General features: G+C 40.2%; 1 protein-coding gene across 1 annotated transcript; it reads left to right on the plus strand.

Annotated features, from left to right (window-relative positions):
* The first annotated feature begins 461 nt into the window (after nucleotides 1–461).
* Nucleotides 462–13404, plus strand: LOC141433928 (thioredoxin domain-containing protein 5 homolog). Its single transcript, XM_074096078.1, has 8 exons — nucleotides 462–848; nucleotides 1001–1137; nucleotides 3476–3594; nucleotides 7082–7222; nucleotides 8602–8757; nucleotides 10449–10639; nucleotides 11891–12017; nucleotides 13226–13404. Exons 1-8 carry the CDS (start codon nucleotides 685–687, stop codon nucleotides 13370–13372), a joined length of 1182 nt encoding a protein of 393 aa, XP_073952179.1. The 5' UTR covers nucleotides 462–684; the 3' UTR covers nucleotides 13373–13404.
* The last annotated feature ends 10080 nt before the right edge of the window (nucleotides 13405–23484 follow it).

Raw genomic sequence — 23484 nt, forward strand, 5'->3', positions numbered from 1 at the left:
GGAATTAAAACAGATATCTTTATTTTTTTAATTTCTTGAAAAATAATTCAGTTTTTTTTTTCATAAATTTGTTGCAATTTAATCATAAGAAACTACTTATACTTTATAACAACAGTTTAAATTTTATTATTGTTATTAAATTATCGCGCGTGGTTGACTACTAATTTACCAATAACCTTGCAATAACCCAAGTAACCTAACCTTTACATCAAATAGAAGAAACGAAATATACAAATTAACCAATCACCAATCCCAACGATGCTTTGATCACCAATCCTGTATCAGATTAAATTAGCAATCGTTGTCTAATCAATTTAGGACTTTATCTCAGCCTGTTAAAGCTCATTTTCTACGAAGTAGCTGGTACGAACTGATTGTTTGAGATATGATTTAAAATGCCGATCGTTCTTTTCTTCTATCTGACGTGCGAGACAGTGACAAGATGTGAATGATGTGATGTCAGTTCAGTTCATGTCAGTCAGACAGACAGACGAAGACGACAGGTATAAATTCTATGATTGCTCATAAATTCACTGAAAAGCACTGAATGTGTAGTGTAGGTATTTAATTAAGTTAAGCAAATAATTTACAGGTAGCGCTTAGGATAAAATGATTATTTAAAAATGTAGTTGTAGCATAATCTAAGTAAAAACTAAACGCTTCTCGCAAAAAATAACTAATAAGATGTACGCACTCAAGAACTTCGTGATTTCGCTCCTGATTTATGTGGTGTTTGTGCCAAATTTCGTTGCACCTGAGGATGGCACCGTATATGACTATGACGCTGAGACTTTCGAGCAACAAATCAAAGAAATGGATGGGAATTTCATTATGTTTTACGCGCCTTGGTAAGTCTACTAGCATTTTTTTTAACTTATTTTTCGAGTTTTCTGATGTATGTCATTACGGCGTTTCAGCCGGAAAAATAAATAAATGAAGTGGATATAAAGAGACAGGACTATTATGCACAAGTTTTTTTTAATGTACTTAATATTTTCAGGTGCCGGCACTGCACCAACTTTCAGCCAATGTGGACTGAGTTAGCTGAATTAGTAAATACCAAAGAATCCCGGTTTGCCATCGCCCAGGTGGACTGCACAAGGCACTCACGTCTATGCCATGATAATGCTATTACAGGTAACTCAGTTTAACATAGTTCCATCACAAATTAAAAAAAAGATAAATGGTTTAAAGTTGAAAACTCAAAAACTAACTAACATGTTATAATTTAAGTTTCTTTTAACTTTTCTGTACCTAAGTATGAATCCATCCAAATGTAACACCATCTTTTTATTTTATTTTTTTCTATCTATAATATAAAAGTGAACCGCCAGAACGGGACAAAAAAAAAGGAACAGAGCAGGATGGCACTCTACAACACCATTTTGACATGTTTCTCCCAAACAACTCATTATTTCTCTGGAATTTTAAAGCAATTCGATTTTTTGACTTTGGGAATCGCGAAAAACTGGAGAAAATATGATATTGGGTGTGTACATTTTGTATATTAAGCAAAATTAAATCACAAGTTCGAATTTCGAGCCAAAAACGAGCGATCTATTATCTATGCCAGTGTTGCCATTCAGGGAAAAAGAAATCTATTCATTATCCTGCATTACAGTCTGTAAAGCTCTTTAACCCATTCATTGCCGCGCGCCAGCAGGGCTACTACGAAACTCGAAACTCGAAGTTCGTGTTGTGTGGTCCCTCTAACAATTATACAATTTAACACAAGAGCGAGAAGGGTGGTACAATACGAACTTCGAGTTTCGAGTTTCGTAGTAGCCGTGCAGATTACGTACTTTGCTGTGATGCCGACGCTTCTGCAGAACAGACGCCCATCGGCGTCAGCGGCATCCAGGGAAAGCTAAATTAGACGCTCATAGGCGTTTTCGACATTCCAGTTGCAGATTTGTAGATATGCATAAGACACAGTGTTCGTATACCTTTTGTGATTTTTTATTATCACTGTTTTTGTACAGAAGTAATGAATAATGTATTTTGTCGGAAAAGTTCGTATTTAAAGCATGACCAGAAATATATGACTATTCGAAATGTTGCGGAATTTCATTGGAACTAATTTCTTACACTGGCAATAATTTTAATGATTGTCAGTGTCACTGTGGCGGTTTCTTTGAAAACAATAACAAAAAATGCCCAAAACGATTTGTAGTCAACAATATTCCCACGGACGGGATAGTTGCTCTTAACACAACACCTCAATGAAGATTACAATATAAATTGTAAAATCCCGGAATTTCAGTTGTAACTACCAGATCGAATAGTTTACGCCTGCGAAGCCGCGCGGGTAAACTCTAGTACAATATAAATTTGGTTTCATTTGAGATCTATGAGACAAGAATCTCATTGCCCTATAAAGACAAAGGACCATAGGCAACTTTGTATGTAAAATGGACCAAAAACCAAGAGAGCTGACAGTTATGTCATTAAATAGGTATATGTTTACTTCATTTCATTCTATATGGGTACCAAATTTAATTCTATTGCAAAGCTGAGATGTTCATTATATTAGTCAGAGTAAATATCTGAGTGAAAACCTGTGTTTCACCTGGGCAGTTCTGCTTAGATTTGTTTTAATAATCCTGGAGGGTAGTTAAAACTGATTTTCTCGGGTACTAAGGTGTGTAAAATAAAAATATGTCAGCCAATGAGGGTTTTCCGACCGGCGAAATATCGGTAGATGGCGTTAGTGTCGACAGGTCCGTTTCACATCTTTGTCATGTTTATGTTGTGTTGTGTTGAAAAAATGACTTTCTGCCAAGTTTCTTGCGGCGCATTCTTCTTGGCAATGATGGTCTTTCCGAAAGCGCTGGTAGTTTAAAAAATGACGTGTAAAAGTGCCCATTGCGGCCTATTTACTGAATAAATGATTTTGATTTTTTTTGATTTTGATTTTGTCTCATCGTAAATCATGTAATCATCGCAATGCAGCAGTTTCAAAAGATGTTTTATAATTTGTTCAGGTAATGATAATGCAGGTAACAATAAGTAGTTTAAAATTTCATTTCACTTATATGCTCGCTATCTTGCTCGCTAATCCTGGCTTGAAGCAGCAGTCCTAGCACTGTTGTATTTCGGCGTAAAGAGTAAGACAGCCGGTGAAATTACTGGCACTTGAGGCATCCCATCTTAGGCCTCTAGGTTGGCAACGCATCTGCAATACCCCTGGTGTTGCAGATGCTTATGGGTGGTGGTGATCTCTTACCATCAGGAGACCCACTTGCTCGTTTTCATCCAGTCGAATAAAAAAAAAAAATGGTCTGCTGTATAATGTTTCCGGCTTATGTGTCATACCATAGCCTGTTACCCGCGGTTCCGTTCGCGTAGAATTCGTCTATCACTATCCCGCGGGAACTATGAAATTTTTCGGGATAAAAACTATCCTATACCGAATTTCATCTGAATCAGTTCAGCGGTTTAGACTTTTTTTTATATGACTGTTGCTTCTTTTCAGGCTACCCTACTCTGCTGTACTACCACAAGAACTCGTTACTGCCAGTGGAGTACAAAGGCCTACGGGATCTGCCCTCCCTCACTCTCTTCCTCAGCGAAGTGTTCAACACTAAAACAGAGGTCATTATACCCCATTGCTACTAAAATGATCATATTGCCTAAAGCCAAGTCTCCACTGAGCGAGCCGCCGCGCGAGGCAAGCGCATGACACATGATTTTATTCGACCCTGGACTCAAAATCGCACCGAAAATGGCTGCCGCGCGAGGAGGCTCGCTCAGTGAAGACCCAGCTTAAGATGCTTGACAATCACATTCAACATCTCTTACTAACCATTTACCCCTTCAGTTTTATTTTAAATGTGATTGGTTAGTAAAACCTTAATCAAAATCAGTGGCGCAGCTAGGTAACCAAAGGCCCTGGGGCAAAAATAAACTAGGGCCCCAACTAAACTATTTAAAATCGTTTGTTTCGTATTCGTCGTGTTTCGAATTCGACGTTCCAGATCAAGGCTCGGATACCGGTTAAATTTCCAAACCGTTATCATGTACTTGGCGCAAAACCTTCATTTTGGTTTCGTTCGCGAAACCGTTATTTTTAAACCGGTTTTTAAGGGAATATTTCCATAAAGTTCTTGTCAGATTAACCGGTTTAGAACAATAAAAACCGGTTTATTCCGGCGCAGGATAAACGTCGCCGCCCGCCGCCTGCCGACCAGTTGTCACACGTCGAATAAACCGGTTTATTTAGGTTATAGTTAAGTTCTTAAAAACGTTCGCGTTCTTATGAAAGTTCGGAGTTAAACCGAAATAAACCGGTATTTATCGCTATTTTATAAACCGGTTCCGAGCCTTGCTCCAGATTTGTCATTTATAGTTTGTAAGTCAAGAGTCACTGCTCCGTCTAGCCCTCCGGTAGCTACGCCACTGATCAAAACGTACTTTTCAACTGTTTTAACTTTAAACATGATTTAAACTTTCGTTACTTTGATTACCACACTCCAGACATAATCACGACGATATAGTTAGTGTGAGGAGAGGTCACAATACAGAGATCTCTCTCCAGACAGATGTTACACATGGGGACCGAAGTCCAAAGGACGAGCTTCAGAAGTTTTATTTAGGCCTACGCCGCACTACGGCTAAACCGCCGCGGTTTTTAACCGCGTGACTTTGTTAATCAAGTAAACTACTGCAAGCGGCCGCACTGGCGGTTTTAAGTTTACTTGATTCACAAGTCACGCGGTTTAGCCGTAGTGCGGCCTGGGCTTTATGCGTCCGAGGCGAGAAACTTAGATGGCGCGATGAGTTTCTATATTTGGCTGCACTAGATATGGCGCTAGATTTCGCTAGATGGCGCTAGATTCGTGACCCTAGAATTACTTCGATTATGGTCAACTGTAATGTGATCGGAATGTCGATGTGATTTAGCAAAATATCACCGTGAACAAGTCCCGCGGAGGTATTAAAGTCATCAAGAAACTTACGTATTCTCGCTTAGAAAATCTTGATGCAACAGCACGGGTCTCCCTGTACACAAACCAGCTGTCGTAGACATGTCTTCCGCCAAAATTTCGCGTCTCCCTCGTTGCTGCCATATCGACTGCCACGTCCACACTTGATAACACTTGACGCGGTACTGCGTCAAACTCAAACACTGAAGGCACCAGAATGTAATGGCCAGTAGCATTGCACTGGCATGGAAGATTTGCAGTGTCTATCACTGGAGCACTTTCGTTAGGCGACCCGTAGAGCGGTGTGAGTTACGTATGTCTTCGAATACAATACGTCACAGTTATTATACACAAACTTTGCCAAACTGTCATCATGTAAAAAACTTAAAACGGCTCGGTAGAAATCCAAGTTACACCAAGGTTTTGAAGACCTATCGTGATGACGCGGAATTTACTGCGTTATTTCTAAGTTTTCGCTCGCGACACTTGCTACGACTCTGTTTCACGTCAGCCAGCAAACACTAAGCAGATTTAGCGGCGCCGCCCTGCTCAGAATTTAATGTCTATTTCAATTAGGGATTCCCTATCAGACTGATAAAGCAATCGCATCGCTTTCGCGCGTGTCTCAAAACGGTACGCACATTAAAATAATTAATAGGGTATTTATCGGGTTTTTAATTATTATTAAGGCGCTCAATAGGTATATCCTACTTTGTACATAAATTCCTCAGATGTATCGTAGATAATGGACAAATTCGCCATTAATAAAAATGTTCAATTTAAAGTTGAATATTTTGCAAACATATCACTGAATCGAAAAATCGTTTTAGCAAGCCCCTAATGGTTTTAAAAGACCTATCCAACGATACCCTACACTACAAGGTTGGGTGAGAAAAAAAAATCACCCCCACTTAGGTATATGGGAGGTACCTACTCTAATTTTTTTTTTTTTTTAATTTTTAATTGTGCTATTTTGTCGGCATAGCTTACATATATATTCTTGCAAAATTACAGCTTTCCAGCATTGATAGTCCCGGAGCAAAGCCGCGGACGGACAGACAGACAGACAGACAGACATGGCGAAACTATAAGGGTTCCGTTTTTGCCATTTTGGCTACGGAACCCTAATAAGTAATACAGTGTTTTACCTGTTACGTAAGTAGTGCGACAAACTTAAGGGGGAAATAGGAGGCAGGTCATCAACCAAGTGTATAGGTAGAGTCATTCACAATGACGCGTGCCGTGGTTCTTATTACAAACAATGTCATTAATCATTATTTTTTGAAAAATGTATACATTGGCTCCAAAGCGGTAACGTTTCGTGTGCTCTGCCTACCCCATTTGGGAATACAGGCGTGATGTTTGTGTGTGTGTGTGTGTGTGCGTGTGTGTGTGCGTGTGCGTGTGCGTGTATATATGCGTATATATATCTGCACTAAGATTTTGAGTTACGATAGAATAGAATCCCTACTAATATTATTTATTGGAAAGTAACTCTGTCTGTATATCTGTCTGTTACGCTTTCACGTCGAAACCACTGAACCGATTTTGATGAAATTTGGTATATAGGGTAGTTTGAACCCCAAAAATCAACATAGAATACTTTTTATTCCGGTATGTATAGGGCGCCACCGTGCGATAATCTAGATCCGCGCAGACGAAGTCGCGGACATAAGCGAGACATAAGCTAGTAAATTCATATTTTTGCATTTATTTCTTTGCAAAGTAATCTTCAATGGTTGTATTACGAGTATCAGTTGCAAAAACCATTATTTTGCCTCTTCTGAACTTTGGTCAAGTTTTGACGTATCCCAGTAAAAATATTTACATGGCCACTGTTAGCTTAGGTACAAGTTTAAATAAAAACGTGTCCATTCAATGGACATTAAAATGATAAATATCTTATTATTAACAAAACATTCACAGAAAAACAATTGCTGTACAAAGCATGAAGTACAGTGAAGGGCATAAATATATGTAAGTCACGAGTCGCCACGGCGTCAAAAATATCTATACACCCTTATGTCACTAACTATAAGGTCGATGTATACATATATTTGACGCTGTGGCTGTATAGATATATTTTAAGCTTTCGACTGTACACTACAAGTAGCGTCAAGTCAGCAATGTTAAACTTATGTGTTTTGGTTTTTTAGGATCCAGACTCGAAATTGCCGAAGAGCGAAGTAAAATTCTACAGCGGTATGGCGCATCTTACTGACCACAATATCGAAAAATTCGTGTCCAAGGGACAGCATTTTGTTATGTTCTACGCTCCGTGGTGCCAGGCATGTCAGGTACTAGTTACAAAGAAGAGAAAGGAAAAATCGAAGAATATATTTACTTAGGGTACCATACCTATTGGCGCGTCAAGTAGACGCTCCTGGTTTTTGCGAATCCTCGCAACTAACATTCCCCCTCCGTATCGGCCCCAAGGTCTTACGAAAAAACTTTTTTTCGGCAACAAAAAGCTTGTCTCTTCCTAAACCTAACCCAATACATACTAAATAAAATTATAATCATAATCCTGTAAAGTTAACTTCTTGACTATTTCTCAAAAGTTGTCAATTTTCAGTTGTCCACTTATAAAAATATATATAAATATATATATATATATATATTTTATATATTTTTTTATTCTTTTGGATGGCAAACGAGCAAGTGGGTCTCCTGATGGTAAGAGATCACCACCGCCCCTAGACACCTGCAACACCAGGGGGATTGCAGATGCGTTGCCAACCTAGAGGCCTAAGATGGGATACCTCAAGTGCCAGTAATTTCACCGGCTGTCTTACTCTCCACGCCGAAACAACAGTGCAAGCACTGCTGCTTCACGGCAGGATTAACGAGCAAGATGGTGGTAGCAATCCGGGCGGACCTTGCACAAGGTCCTACCACCTGCAAAATATATTTCAATTGACGCTATTTCAACACAAAAATAAGTAAAATTTTGTTTAAATGTACCAATACAAAACCTTGTGGTAAAGGTGATAAAAAGTCTTTCTTCTTTAATAATCTTTTTTGTTGAATCCAATAGAAAGTTTCGATGTAGTTACAAAATTACGATTTTTTCCTTACAAGATTTCGTGACGTTTTCCTGACGTCAAGAAATTTTGGATATTTTATGATCTGACTTTAGTGTTAATAATTCATTGACAAACTGATTTCTTGTCAATTTCATGACGGGACAACTTTTGAGAAATACTCTCTTGAGTAAATCTAATTATATAAAGGTGCCCCCACATGCAGTCGCTCGATTGCTGCGATAAATCTGGTCACGTGACCCCATTTTGAATGTGATTTTGAATTTCCCGCGACTCAAAGAAGTAGCGTCAAGTCGCCGCGTCGAGCAGCAGCGACAAGATGGCTTCTTGCTGGAATGTTCTTGGTCTTGGAAGCTGATTTCTTAATCTCATTTAGTAGCAATCGTGGCAGTGGTACAAATAAAAGAAATTGGAGTGAAAGAAAAAAATGAATAACAGTGTTTTTGCCTAAATTGAAGAGTTTTTTTTCCAGCGATAAAGCTGAAAATGTGGAGCTTTTAGCGCTGGAAAAAAATATGTCACGTGACCAGATTTGACACTAGAAACGAGCGTCGAGCGATTTCATGTGGCCGCGGCCTAAAATGTAGCAGTATACCAAATGTTATCTTTCGAGCCGCACCCTTTGTCCCCAGCGTTTGGCGCCAGTGTGGGCGGAGCTAGCGGTGCAGTACGCCCAAAACGAATACATCCAGATCGGGAAGGTCAACTGTCTAGACAGCGAGATGACCTGCAAGACGTTCGACATCAAACAGTACCCGTACTTACTGTGGATCGTCAACGGACGAATTGTAAGTTTAAATAATAACAAGCTCGACTATTAGTGTGAATAAATTTTAAACTGTATTATAAACCTTGTAAATAGTGTTAAATACTTAGTATGAATTTTTATAATGTGCAAAACAATAGGTAAACATAGTGATTATACGGCGTGGATTTGGCGAGCGCTTTATCAAAGTTGGCTTCATTGAGGTTTGTGGTTCATAAATTGCTTTATTGATTTTGCACAAAAACGAATAAACCACACAATCAGACAGTGACTATATTATATTATCGAAGCTTTTATAAAACATCATTTAAATCGCAAACTTAAAAGGTAAATATTCAACCGAAATAGCTAGTCGTTGCTAGGCTACTCGGTCGCCTTAGCAACAGCTAATAACGTCTAGCAACCAAAAAACGCTGAAAAAAACACTTTTCTTGTATGACGACCCCCTCTAATTTGTAACTTTACTTTATTTTTAGTATTTGTTGTTATAGCGACCACAGTAATACATAATCTGTGAAAATTTCAAGTGTCTAACTTTTACGGCTTAAGAGATAGAGCCCTGTGACAGACGGACACAGACAGACAGACAGCGGAGTCTCAGTGATAGGGTCCCTGCTGGTGCCTGCTGGGTAGTGCTGCTGCTTAAGTAGCAAAGTAGAAATAAGCAACCTGAGATATGTATGCATAGGAAAAATTCGTGTCTAGATTCCTGTCCAGCAGTGGTGTAGGGGTTAAAGCACGCAGCACTGGGAATGCTGAGGACTTGGGTTCGATTCCCAGTGCTGGTCTCTTTTTCTGGTTTTTCTGTGGATCCATGTCTCAGTTTGTATTTTCGATATGCTTTCACGGGATACCCGTAAAAGTAACAAATTTGGAGTTAAAATATAAAATACAAAAAGACTCCAAAAAAACCAATCATAAAAATCTACTACTTGTAAAAGAGTGAAGTTTATGAGTATTATTTTTCTCAAAAATGTCCGTCAAAGTTGACATTATTCTTTACATATCAGAAGGTGAAGTGCATAGTTTATGGTCAGCGAAAAATTAAAAAGTTAAAAAGATTGCAGGCGCGCCAGCTCGACAATAATGAATTAGCGCGCCTGCAATCAGTCACTTTTTTTTCTAGCCTTTTTGGCCATGGAAATGTTGGCATAAGTCGTATACAGCCAAATCTAATGGGCGGTATCAGATATTTTGTTGGAACTTCGGACTTTTTTATTGGGTCTGAAACAGCTTGTGGTGTTTTCGGTGGAAAAATACACCTGCAGTTCATTTTTAATGAAAAAAGGCGGGAAAGCATAAGAAAAAATAATTGGAATAAAATTAAATGTTATGATATATTTTGAGGAAAAGTTTAGTCTATTTCAGAATTATTCATGATTTTTGAGAAAAGCTTTATATTAGTCTCGGCTGGAATAGCAATTGCTGGCTTCGTATTAGTTAAACGGACTCGCAGGCTCGTCCGTTTAATACTCATACTCAGCCAGCAATTGGCTACTTCCAGGCCTCGACAATAATCTACTATTAAGGGTCTATTTTACTGGCGTATTGATTTGAGTAACGAGATTTGTTGAAAGTAACGACGAGCATTTTTTTAAATAGTGATGAACTATCTAACAGGCATCGCGGTACTAAAGTTATGTAGCGATATTCTGCCTCTCAGAAAACATTTATCGGTTGGCGGTGTCATTATAATCCTTTTATTCTTTAAAGATGGGCGTCGCAAACGCTGAGACGTTAGAAGATCTCAAAGCGTACGTGGAGAAGATGCTGTTGGCGGAGAACCACGACCCTGAGAAGTTCATGAAGAAGAAGAAAGCGCTTCCCGTCGCGCGCATCTCCGAGGAGACCTTCGAGACGTTCATGGAGAAGGATCTCGTGTTTGTCAACTATTTTGCACCCTGGTAAGAGTATATCTGTACGTAGGGTAAATCGTTGATTACTGGCCACCTTACACTAAAAATGAATTCTATTCACCTATAAGCAGAGTTAATTTTTAGTAGGTATAAGGTGTCATAAATTCTAGTCACCTATAAGCAGAGTTAATTTTTAGTAGGTATAACGTGTCATAAATTGCAGTCACCTATAAGCAGAGTTAATTCTTAGTATATGGTGTCAATTACTGGCCACCCTTCAATAACTGGCCACCTTATACTAAAATTAATTCTCACTGATAAATAGAATTCATTTTAGTATAAGAAAGAAAGAAAAAACATTTATTGTCCATTAAAAAAAACACACATATTAGTGAGAAGGTACACTATGCTGAGCTATGTGGCAAAAGGTTAATTTCTTCACCGCGCTGATTTTCAGCCCGCACCTCTACACGGCGGACTTGACTTAAATAGGTACGGTCGGTTTCTTAACTCATTTATCCACTTTTTCATACTAGTTGCACAGAAAAATGGATACCTATGTCAGGGCACCGATTGTACGTTATATTATAACTTATAAGGGAACCAGTAAGTGACGATTTACCCTATATGTTAAAACATGGCGGGGAGAGTCTACAATAGAGAGATCACTCTCCAGGCAGATGTTATGCCTGGGGACCGAAGTCCGAAGGAAGAGAAGAGCGTCCGAGTTGAGAAACTTCGATGGCGCGATGCAGGATGTTCGAGTTTCTATATTTACTCACTAGATGGCGCTAAGAGTCGTTACAATATTTTTGCTGAGCAAAAAGCCTCTCGAGCAGAGTGCCATGGGTTCGAGCCTGGGCTCCCACTTCTGAGTTTTTCAAATTTTTTGTGCGAATTAAGTTTCAAGTTTCAAATTTTGAAATTTTCCATGAGCAGGGAAGAAACAACAAATAGGGAGCAGATGGCCGTTAGAGCCGAAAGGTTCTCGAGTGGAGACCACGGATCGGCAAGCGCAGCACCTCATCCGTCCATCTCTTTGGTGGTGGGTTTAACCAGGTGGTTAAAGTCGCGGGTTCACGGTGGATACAAGCCGATTCCAACCGAGGCAACTGGAGGTCTATGGGGGAGGCCAATGTCCAACAGTGGACGTCCTATGGCTGATATGATGATGAGGGAAGAAATTCAGTTGTGTGTGCGAAGTTCCCAATCGACACTGGCCCCGCGTTTGCGTACCTACTGATTTAAATAGACAGAGATGATGATGATAATATGTATACATTTATGTGTGTGTGTCAGGTGTGCACACTGCATGCAGCTGGGCCCGCTGTGGCTGAAACTGGGCGAGAAGTACCAGAACGAGAGTCGCGTGCTCATCGCTGACGTGGACTGCGTCAGGTCCAAGCCCATCTGCGAGACAGAGAAGGTAATAATCTTTTTAAATTCTCACGCTCTTATTTTTTATCGCAATATACATATCCGGATATGGATGTAGAACGGATGATTGTGCCAGTGACAAAGTGATACGCTCCTTTTTTTTGTATTTGTTGGATGTAGGTTGTCCATTTAAAAGCCAAAGCAATCGGACAATGAAAATCATGAAGTTTTTTTTTAAATATATTATGTTATATTTGTATGAATAATTTAAATAACACTAGTCAATTCTAAATAGTTGTGATAGGAATAGAAATAAGTGAAAAATGAAAGGTACTAATGAACATTTATTTGCACTGTTCTGTTAGAATGTGTACCTAACTTTTTTACAAAAATTTTTTTTCAAACATGCTCGGAAATGTATGCGTTAATGTCACGAAATGGAGACATGAACTGTCTCATTTATGGCTCCCTACATAACTTCTTGGCCTAGGCCATGAAGTATGTATGAAAATCCATTATTGTCCGCTGCTCTAGCTTTTAAAATTTGCTTACTTTACTTACATAAAACTGACAAAGAAAAATTACAAACAGCCAACCACCACTACTCTGTAAGTATTTGCGATATTGCGATGCGATGCGATGCATGGATGGATGGATGGATAGATAGATGGATGGGATGGTTGGATGGATGGGTGGATGGATGCATGGACGGATGGATGGACGGATGGATGGATGAAACATTTCCTCACATTGTTTGAGAATTTATTTTATGGACGGCTGCATTTTACACTCACTTCAAGGACTCATAGGCAAGTCAAGATAAGCGACAGGCATGGTTGCCCACTCTCCCCTACTGGTCATTTGACAAAGTAACGGAGTCACTCCATCCTATGCCCTATTTCACGAAGCCACAAGTTACAATTTATAAGCGCTACAAATCAACGCACGTAAAAAGAGCTCCTGGCGATATACCTGCAGTGAGCGAAGTACGGACCAAATTGGCGGCGGGGCAGTGGGGGACGCGGGAGGGGGCGTAGGAGCGCGCGCGGCCGTCACGCCATTGGCTTGTTAGTTGAGAGATGCGCAAACGTATCCTCTCCACTAGCCACCCAGACCTCTTTTTACGTGCGTGGACTTGAGTCCTTGTTCAACAGTATGCATTGAAAAAAGACGCTTGTAAATTGTAACTTGTAGCTTCGTGAAATGGGCCACTGGTTGTCTGATGGTCATTTTCAGTGACACAATCCTTTCCCTCAGATAAACGGTCTGCCAACCCTGATCCTGTACAAACAGAAGAAGATAGTGAGCGTGGAGCACGGCGCGCGGCCGCTCGACTCGCTCGTGTCGCTCGTCGCCGAGCACCTGGCCGCGCCCGAGCCGGCGCCGCCCAAGGACGAACTCTAGGACCATAGGCATTAAATTATTACAATAATTAACTAGTTTTTTTTCAAGACTTCGCTCCCGTCGTGTGTATTTCCGGATAAATACAATCTAGGGCTCTTCAAGGCTAGAGTGAATAGGCTGTTACTAAACCAGTGAGATACACCTTTGGCCTCATCTGGACTTAACATCCGGTGAGATAGGGGTTGACCATGGTAAAAAAAACTTCAAAAAAAGTTATATTGTTTTCTGTAGATACTTTTAAGATACTAAGGAAGGACATGTGGCCCCTGTGAAGAAAAGGTGAATTGGTAAATGTCAATTGTTTGTCGCCTCATAACTAGTAATCACTCCAACTTTCAGCCCTCTATCTTGAACTGTCACAGAGATAATGTTAAAAATGTATTTTCTTAACATTTTTTTCAAACTCGTTTTTCTCCTAATCCATAGCAGCTAAAGCATCTAAACAGAATCGCAGCTATGTAGTTTTAGTGGGAGTATACCTTACAATTTTATTATAATACGTAAGCAGGAAAACATTTTTTGACAGCTTTATTTAAGAAGTATTTTTGGAGGTACAATTATAAAAAAAAAACATATAAATTGCAAATAGTATTAGCTACTACCATACGAAAAATCAATTGATTATAATTGGTGCAACATACTGAAAAAAATAAAAACCAACGAAAGTATTAAAGGTTCGCTTTTGAAGTTTCATGATCGTTTCCTAGCAACAATGAGTGTATTATTCTGAATTTGACGTATGGCTGTCTCAAAAGGCTACTGAACTGCTGCTGTGTTTGAATACTATACTTCGATTTGCGAGTTTCGTAGTAGCCCCTCTGTCACGGACCTCAACAAACTATAGTGAAACCGTCGGATGACAAGCAAAAGTCACCAATTTCCACTTAAAATCAAGAGGGATAGTCAAACTTATGCATAGCATCGTAAGGTTGAATCTCCACTAATCATTTTTTGCAGTTAGTAACTCTTGCTTGTCACCCGACGTTCACAAACCGCGCTGTGAACTAATTTTGTACGCCGTTTTGATATAAGAAACGTGCAGTATATACATAGATGTTGATGGTGGAAGCGCAGCGCAACAAGCAAACATAGTATTAAATTATACTTACTACTAAGTACCACCAGCACCAGCACCACCACCAGCACCAGCATTAATATCTGTAACAGCGGAACGTGCAAAAATATCTGACACGTCCTTCCGGTCCTAAAAATAGAGTAGTATCCGATATTTATGCACGCTTGTTGTGTCAAATATTGGTGCTGTTGACTGTACATACCTACATTTGAAGTTGGATAACCTTTTTTTGTACTTCATGTTATTTTAGTGTAAGTACCTGAGCGACCGAGCTTTGCTCGGGCTAAAACTCTTAATAAGCGTTTTCCCAGAGATAAGACTGAGCTTCATCGAAATCGTTGGAGCCGTTTTAGAAATCCCCGATATAAGGTATTTAGATAATTATTATAACAAATCAGAGATCGCCCAAGAAAGGGTAGAGTGGAGGACATGGGGGGAGGCCTTTGCCCAGCAGTGGGACACATCTACAGGCTTCTAAATAATAATAATAATAATAATAATATTATAACAAAACAAAGTTGTGAAATTTTAAAACTTTATTGAAGCTATAAAACAGCAGGATTATTTTTTGATAAAATACTTATAGTACTATCAAATCCGAATAATTGAAACTAAGGAAAGACAAATGGAATGATCTTATATCTTAATTTTAATTGTGACATCCAGTGTTATCAACATTTTTTTCTTAAAAAAAGTATGTACACAATATTAAGTGTACAGTGTACTACGATAATGAAAGATGTTTAGTCCCAACACAAGAAACTGTAAAATAAAAATAATAGTAACAACATTGTGAATGCACAAAATACTCACACTAGTGCAGGAAACCGTGCAGACATTTAATGAATACCTTTCCTAACCCTTACGTAATAAATAAGAAACAACAGCTCGCCTCACTTATCGCTTACATAACAAACTTAATTTTAGGGAAACTAAACAGTATTTATGTCAATGCCAAATAAGCTATCAGGATTCGGGAGAAAAGCATTTGTCCCTTTTCAACTGCCGCAGATCAAAAGAGGCAGGTGTTTTACATAGGTGCCGATTAGAGTAGTCCATTGGTTGTGGGTGCGACAAAAAATCGCTGCATGAATGGCACAGCATTTTTATAAAATTCAACAGTAATAAAAAATATTTGTTACTATAGAGACTCTTTAGTGTTATTAAAATAGGGTAGCACTTCAATTATATTTTATTCCGTTATTTTTTGGTCATACTACAGTGTTCACCTATCAATGGACTCATTTACACTCTTTTTCCGCGTTAGCTATACTAACATACTGTACTTTGGTGGCTGTATGAGTTCTCTAAGTTAAAAATAATAAAATAACAAGATTGTGAAACAAACTTCCCCAAAGCAACTGTGATTTTTTAAAATCTGAAAGTATGGAAGTAAACAAAAACCCGTAAAACCTCACCGCTTTAAACTGCAAATAGTAAATAACCTAACTATACTATACTACGATTGCCTTCAAGGCATATTTTACAATTAGCTTCGGTTATCAAATCAGACAAGTGTCCAAGATGCAACCTAACAAAATAAAGTATTGATTAGTAGTTTGTTTCTGACCAATACGTATATCCAGTGCCTCTTTCCGTTTACAGTTCCAAGAAACGCTGGTCAAGCTCTAAATTGCTTATTGGATGCCCTATCTCATGTTCATAATCATAAGGAAATTTTAAGAAAAAAGGAACAGAAATGTTTACCACTGAAAAAATTGAACTTTTGAAAAGTGTTAATGGGGGAAAGAATCCCAGTAGGTACTATTATATATTCTGTGCCAGTAGTTCGCACCAGCAGGGCTAGTACGAAACTCGAAACTCGAAGTTCGTGTCGTGCGGTCGCTCTGACACTTATACTATTTAAAAGAGAGCGAGAGGGACGGTACGATACGAACTTCGAGTTTCGTAGTAACCCTGCTGCGCTGCGGCCATAAGTTACGAATAATTTGGTCAATGGATTTTTTTTTAACACTTCTTTGCATTGTGAACAAGTGGGAAATAATTATCTGTAGTCCGCACTGACCAAATACGCAGGAGCAAGTTATGGAGAGTTGTCTGCCTAAGCAAAGCTATTGCCAGCTGGCCGCACCCCTTTGTTTATATTTCGAACTCTGGGATTTTTTCCCAGTACTTTGCACTGACCAAATTTTGCAGTTGCATGCAACGGAGACGTGTCTGCATGATGCTGATGATTGTTTTTAATCAGGCCCAGTACTACGAAGTACTAAGTTCGAACTTCGTGTCTTGCCGTCCCGCTGACGCTTATGTTATTTATTTATGTTATTTAAAACAAGAGTGAGAGGGACGGCACGATACGAACTTTGATTTTCGAATTTTGTAGTAGCCCCTCAGGGCCAAAATAACCATGTTAGGGTGTCCGAGCATTGCTCAAGGCCCTTCTGCAGCCATTTGAAGATCATCAGCTCTTTTCAAGTTCAATCACAACAAATTAACCTATTATCATTGGTGCGGCCCGTGCCAAATTGGCGAAGGAAGGTGGACTTACCCAAGTTCGCCGCCGACCTTCTGACTGGCCACGGGTTTGCGATGATGGTTTTGAAAGCAGTGCACGTCGTTGTCTGTATTATCACTCAATCCAAGATCTCAAGATTATTGAGGATAACTTCTTTATTATGATTGTCAAGCGGAATGATTTGTTTATATGTGACAGACAGACGACAAGATGACAATGAAAGAATACCGCATGGCATCAGAGGTTTCCGGCCAGCGTTGCCTAGGCTTGTCCACCTCCTTGCACACGGCAATACGGCGCAACCATTCTCCCGGCCTTGAGAACCTGTGGTTTTCAACAATCAAGGACCTTACGTTGTGCCAGAAGAATGATATATATGTGATGACTGTAACTAATATGAATAACTCACATATGTAACTAAGATGCGATACTAAATAAAACTAATATACTAAACGCCAGAAGAAAACGAAAAGCGAACACATAACTTGTAACATAACTTGGCAAACTTATTGGGCCAATTGAATGCGATAAAATGAAGTATTCACTGTGTCGGCAAAGGACACAGTTTTATAACAGGGCGTCTAAATATGCCCCCATTTTGGGTGCGGACCGACGCAACCCTAATGATACCGTCTTTACCCGGGAAAACCTCCTGTATCACCCCCAAGGGCCAGCGAAGCGGAGGTAAATCATCCTGGTGCACGAGTACCACAGTACCAACAGCCACAGGCAATGCTGGCGTGTTCCATTTCTGCTTAACTTGCAGCGTGTGTAGGTAATCCAGATGCCATCGTTTCCAATACGACTGTACTAACTGATCTAGCAGTTGTTTTCGGTCACGCAAATTACTTCTGTCGGTATCTATAGGGTACGCAGGTAAATGTTGAATCGGCGTTGACATCAGAAAATGCGCTGGAGTCAACGCTGTTGGCTCAGGCTCATCCGATAAAACACATAGAGGCCTTGAATTCAACAATGATTCAATCTGTGTTAAAACAGTCAACATCTCCTCATAGCATAAAATTTGCACACCAATCACGCGATACAAATGAGATTTCATGGCCTTAATATTGGACTCCCATAAGCCTCCGAAATGCGGAGCGCGAGGGGGAATCATTTGCCAGCTGATTCTATGAATATTTAACTCAGTTTGAAAGTTATCTTGTAACTCCCTAGAACTAAGGAAGTCGTACAGTTCTCCTAACTGTCGTTTTGCACCTATGAAGTTAGTGGCATTGTCAGAATAGAGACAAGAAATTGCTCCACGTCTGGCTATGAAGCGTTTAAATGCATCCAGAAATGCATCGGTGCTCAACTCTGAGACTAGCTCAATATGTATGGCTTTTGTCACTAAACAGACGAATAAACAGATGTAGGCCTTCTGACTCCGAATACCGCGATGACGAGCCAGGGTTACGTTAAAAGGACCAGCGTAATCCAACCCTGTATGAGTAAAAGCTTTGGCTTCTTGTACGCGAGACGGAGGAAGATCCGCCATAACAGGAGCAGGGTTCGAAGGTGCGCATTTAAAACAGAAATTGCATTTGCGCGTCCTCTGACGAATGACACTACGAGCTGCCAAAATCCAATAGCGCTGTCTGAGCAATGACATAAGCAGCGATCCGCGGGTATGACAATTAGTCCGATGCAGATAATCTATAATTAAATCAACCACGTGATCTCGATGTGGGAGAAGAATGGGATGTCGATTTTCATAAGGGATGTCTGCATTATTTAAGCGTCCTCCCACTCGAAGTAGATCTCCATCTAAGAAGATATTTAATTTTCTCAAAGCCGGAGAGAGTAATTTTCCCTTTTGTACAGACTCTATAATTACTCCAAAGTGTTTCTTCTGTACGCTGCAAAGTAAAGCATTCTCAGCAATGTTCAGATCCGACGTTTGGATACGCGTCGATCGAGGAAGTTTCTTCAGAAAACGTAGAACATATACGATAATTCGCAATAACTTATGCCAGGACGAAACTCTTAACGTAAGCTCGTACAGCGGTGATGTCACTTCAGATGAAGTTGCAGCGAAAGTCACAGTTCCTTTAAGTTCCGGCATGTCTTCTCCTTTTGATGGGGTGAAAGGTTTAACGGGCCATTCTTCAATTGGACACAATGCCCACGAAGGGCCTCGCCACCACAGCGGATGGTCTATTATTTGCGACGGTAGTAAACCTCGAGATACACAATCGCTAGGGTTCTCACCACCATTGATGTGAAAAAAGCGATCAGGTGAGATATTCTCGTGGATCTTGTTAACCCTATTTGCAACAAATTGTTGCCAGCGGTGCGGTGAGGAATGAATCCACGATAACGCGATCGTTGAGTCTGAAAACGCAAAGACGTTATCGATTTTATAGCGATCATTGTAAGAATTATGAACGTGTTTCAATAACTCAGAAAGCAGAAGAGCCGCACATAACTCAAGTCGAGCTAATGATATGGTTTTAAGCGGAGCAACTCTTGACTTAGCCGCTACAATGTTGATATCCACATCCCCATTTGATTGCGTTACATGTAGATATATGACGCAGCCATAAGCCTTTTCACTGGCATCACCGAATGCCAATAAATTAACTTTGCAACCTTTTGTAACACTCAAATGGCGAGGTATTCTTAATCTTTCTAAAAGAGGCAATTCGTCCTTAATTTGGGTGAATCGATTCACAATTGATTCGGAAGGTTCATCATCCCATCCTACTTTAGCAAGCCATAACTCCTGAATCAATAACTTTGCACAGAGTATCACTGGTGCTACTAAACCTAGAATGTCAAACAAACGAGCGACCGTAGAAAGTATAGCACGCTTTGAACATCCTTTGTCGGGTGCAGAAGTCGAAAATGTAAATATGTCAGCAACTGGAAGCCATTTTAGACCAAGCACCTTTAAATTATCGCTGTCACTAAATTCAATAGCCGCTCGATAAGATTCAGGAACGTTGGCCAACATCTTTGCGGAATTACTAGCCCATTTTACCAATTTAAATCCTCCCGCATTGAACATTTTTATCAGTTCCTTGGAAAGCCGTATTCCTTCCTCTAACGTGGCAACTGATGTGGTCAAATCGTCCATATAAAGCTCCCGAGCAGCAATATTAGCCGCTTGAGGAAAGCGTTCGCGTTCGTCGTCTGCTAATTGGCGCACAGTACGCATAGCCAAATATGGGCTTGAGCGAAGGCCGAATGCGACCGAATTGAAGTGAAAAACGCGAATAGGTTCTTCTTCACTGAATCTGAATAAGATCTTCTGAAACTTTCTATGATCTTCAATCACCAGAATGCGTAAATACATTTGTTGAATGTCTGCAGAAATTGCAATCTCAAATAAACGAAAGTTTAGCAGGAGTGTAAAAAGATCTGCCTGAAGGTTCGGACCAATATGCAAGCAGTCGTTAAGCGACACATCTGTGTCAGTTTTGGCGCTAGCGTCCAATACTACGCGCGTTTTAGTTGTCGTCTTATCAAGGCGAATGACAGCATGATGCGGTATGAAGTAACCATCATGTATGGCTGGATTAGTCAATTCTGATAAATAACCCTTTACTATATAATCCTTGATGACGTCATTGTAAGCGTTGCGCAAATCTGGATTTAATCTAAATTTATTTTCTAAAGACATAAGTCTGCGCTTAGCAACTGTAAAAGAATTACCCAATATTGCTGGATCTCTTTTAAATGGCAGTGCCACCAAATATCTGCCGTCAGAATCCCGACAAGTGGAAGTACGATACAACTCTTCACACTGGAAATCTTCAGGGCTGTTAAGCTCTTTCTGCGGCAACTCCTCGAGCTCCCAAAACTGTTTTAAATTGTTATTTAACTCATCATTAGTAATAGGACCGAAGGACCAGGCTGTGTCTTGCATGGCAGAAACAGTAGGCAGTCTGCCCATGATGACGTAGCCAAGCGTAGTTTCGAGAGCAGGAGGTGCGGGAATTACGGATATGGTATCTTCAGAAGCAGGAGACACGCGGCCACCAAGTAGCAGGTGCGGGAACAGCTGTGCCCCTAATATGACTTCTATGTTTCCTGGAATGTACCAACTGTCATCAGCTAATAGTAACCCAGTTAAGTGTCTCATTTTTGAGGTGTCTATTAAAGTCATGGGTAACTTTTCAGTAATGGTATCCACAACAAGTAACTGCAGATCATAAGTATCATCCGAAAAGCGCGATTTGATCTTAAGTGAGACATAACCTCGAACATTTGTGGCTAATGAGCCCACAGTTCTAATAGTTGAATGCATCAGCATGTTAATATTTAATTTGAGCTTCTTACAGCATGCGGTTGTAATCAAATGATTTTGAGATGCGCTATCCAGTATACATCTTATAATTAAGGGGTAGCCCTCATTCGTTATGGCATGAACCTTTGCAGTTGATAAAACAACTTCACTCCCTTGCGTAGCTGACTGCGTCTGGCAGGTATATGTGACAGAATCACCAGCGAAGGCTGGGCCTGCCGGCGGGCGCGGCTGGGCTAGAGGAGGTTGCTGTGGCAGCAGTTGCGGCAATTGCAGGTGTCCGCACGTTGGCTGCACGCAGGGCGGTTGCATGGAAGACTGTTGCACGCAGGGCGACTGAGTTACAGGTGACTGCACGCAGGGCAGTACGGCAGCGGATGGCTGCAACGAAGACGACTGCGCTGACAGCAAAGGCTCTCCTATATTAACAGCAGTTAAAGAATCGTTATTTTTGACCGAGTCAAAATGTATCAATGAGTGATGCTTTTGGTTGCATAACTTGCACCGCGATGATGAATTACAGCGAGAATTAGTGTGCTTGTAACTTAAGCAATTTGTACAATATTTATTATTTTTTACGTAGTCGTACCTCACCTTAACTGGCATGGCTTTAAATTGCGGACATTCATACATGTTAAAATGATTAGTACCGTTGCATACTAAACACTTGGAGTTCAAACTTAACTCACTGTTAGTTACGGCAAATGCGTGTGAAGTCGAATTTTGAAAATGGATCCGTGATTTATTATGAAAATTATTCGATTGTGACGTACTAGCAGCGCTACTATAGGCAGCCGAACGCGATGTGACCGTGGTAGTACGTTCTAATACTTTAACCTGATGCCTTATATACTCCACTAAGTCGGAACAACGTGGCATATCGTTGTCTCGAACATGAAGTTCAAATGCCTGAACCAATTGCGGATCTAACCGTTTTGCGCAAAATGCATAAAAATAAAATCCGCCAAGTCAGCTATATCGAGCTGCTTCAAAGCACTAATGGATGCCGAAAAACGTTCGATGAATTCGTTCAGTTGAACAGCCGTATTGGAAACTTGCTTCAGATTCAAAATTTTATTTAGATACATTGTACCCAAAGCCCTCTTGTCCTGGTACTTAGTAACAAGAGCCTTCCATATTTGCGGATAATTTTCAGCGTTAGGTACAATACCCGCAAACACTGCAAGTGCTGTGCCGCTTAGCTTACCCACGAGGTAATGTATCCGTTGAGCGTCACTCAGCTGCGGGTTGTCCTGAATGTTAATTTAAAAGACTCATAAAATAGGCTCCAACTTTCGGGTTGCCCGTTAAAGCTTGGTATCTCTATGGGTGGCAACTTAATGCGTAAGTCAGCACTCTTAGGGTCTGTAGCCTTTGCCTCCACATTAGACGCATTGCACTGCGCCAGTGCGTTGGATCGCACGTATGTGACGTAAGAGAAAATTGTTTCAAATGCCGACCATGTGGAAAAATTTGGCACGAATTTTGGATTTATTTCCATTTCTAAGGCGTTTGCTTCATCACAAATGTCGTTGAATAGAGCATATAATTTTTCCAGGTTACAAGTTTTAGCTAAAAACTCCTGAATACTTTTCTTCTCTGAAAAAATAACTCTTTTTGAGATTTCATATAAACTATTCATCTGGGCAAATATTGCTTCTTTTTTAGCAATAGCTATATTTAATTTCTTTGCCGCGTCCATATTTGAAATTTGATCGAATGCCGAAAAACAATTAAAAATGTCGAAATGTCAAAAAAAAAATCGATCAAATTTCTGATGATTATATTACAAGTAAATACACTTTATAACTATGAAACAATGAATAAAACGAAGCGGGATGAGAGCAGTAACTTTGCTATATTTACGCAAAAAAAAACGATGTCGCGATAAAACTATGACGTGCACTATTTTTTATGACTGACTGTACTAAATGGTTATGTACATAATTATGAACGATAGCGCAATGTAAGGTCTCTGGTTGTACACCGGTTCGAATAGGACCAAATGGTGCGGCCCGTGCCAAGTTGGCGAAGGAAGGTGGACTTACCCAAGTTCGCCGCCGACCTCCTGACTGGCCACGGGTTTGCGATGGTGGTTTTGAAGGCAGTGCACGTCGTTGTCTTTAGTATCACTCAATCCTAGTAGATTATTGAGGATAACTTCTTTATTATGATTGTCAAGCGGAATGATTTGTTATATGTGACAGACACGACAAGATGACAATGAAAGAATACCGCATGGCATCAGAGGTTTCCGGCCAGCGTTGCCTAGGCTTGTCCACCTCCTTGCACACGGCAATACGGCGCAACCC

Source organism: Choristoneura fumiferana, chromosome 13 (genome assembly GCF_025370935.1).
Source record: "Choristoneura fumiferana chromosome 13, NRCan_CFum_1, whole genome shotgun sequence".
NCBI classification, from domain to species: Eukaryota; Metazoa; Arthropoda; class Insecta; order Lepidoptera; family Tortricidae; genus Choristoneura; species Choristoneura fumiferana.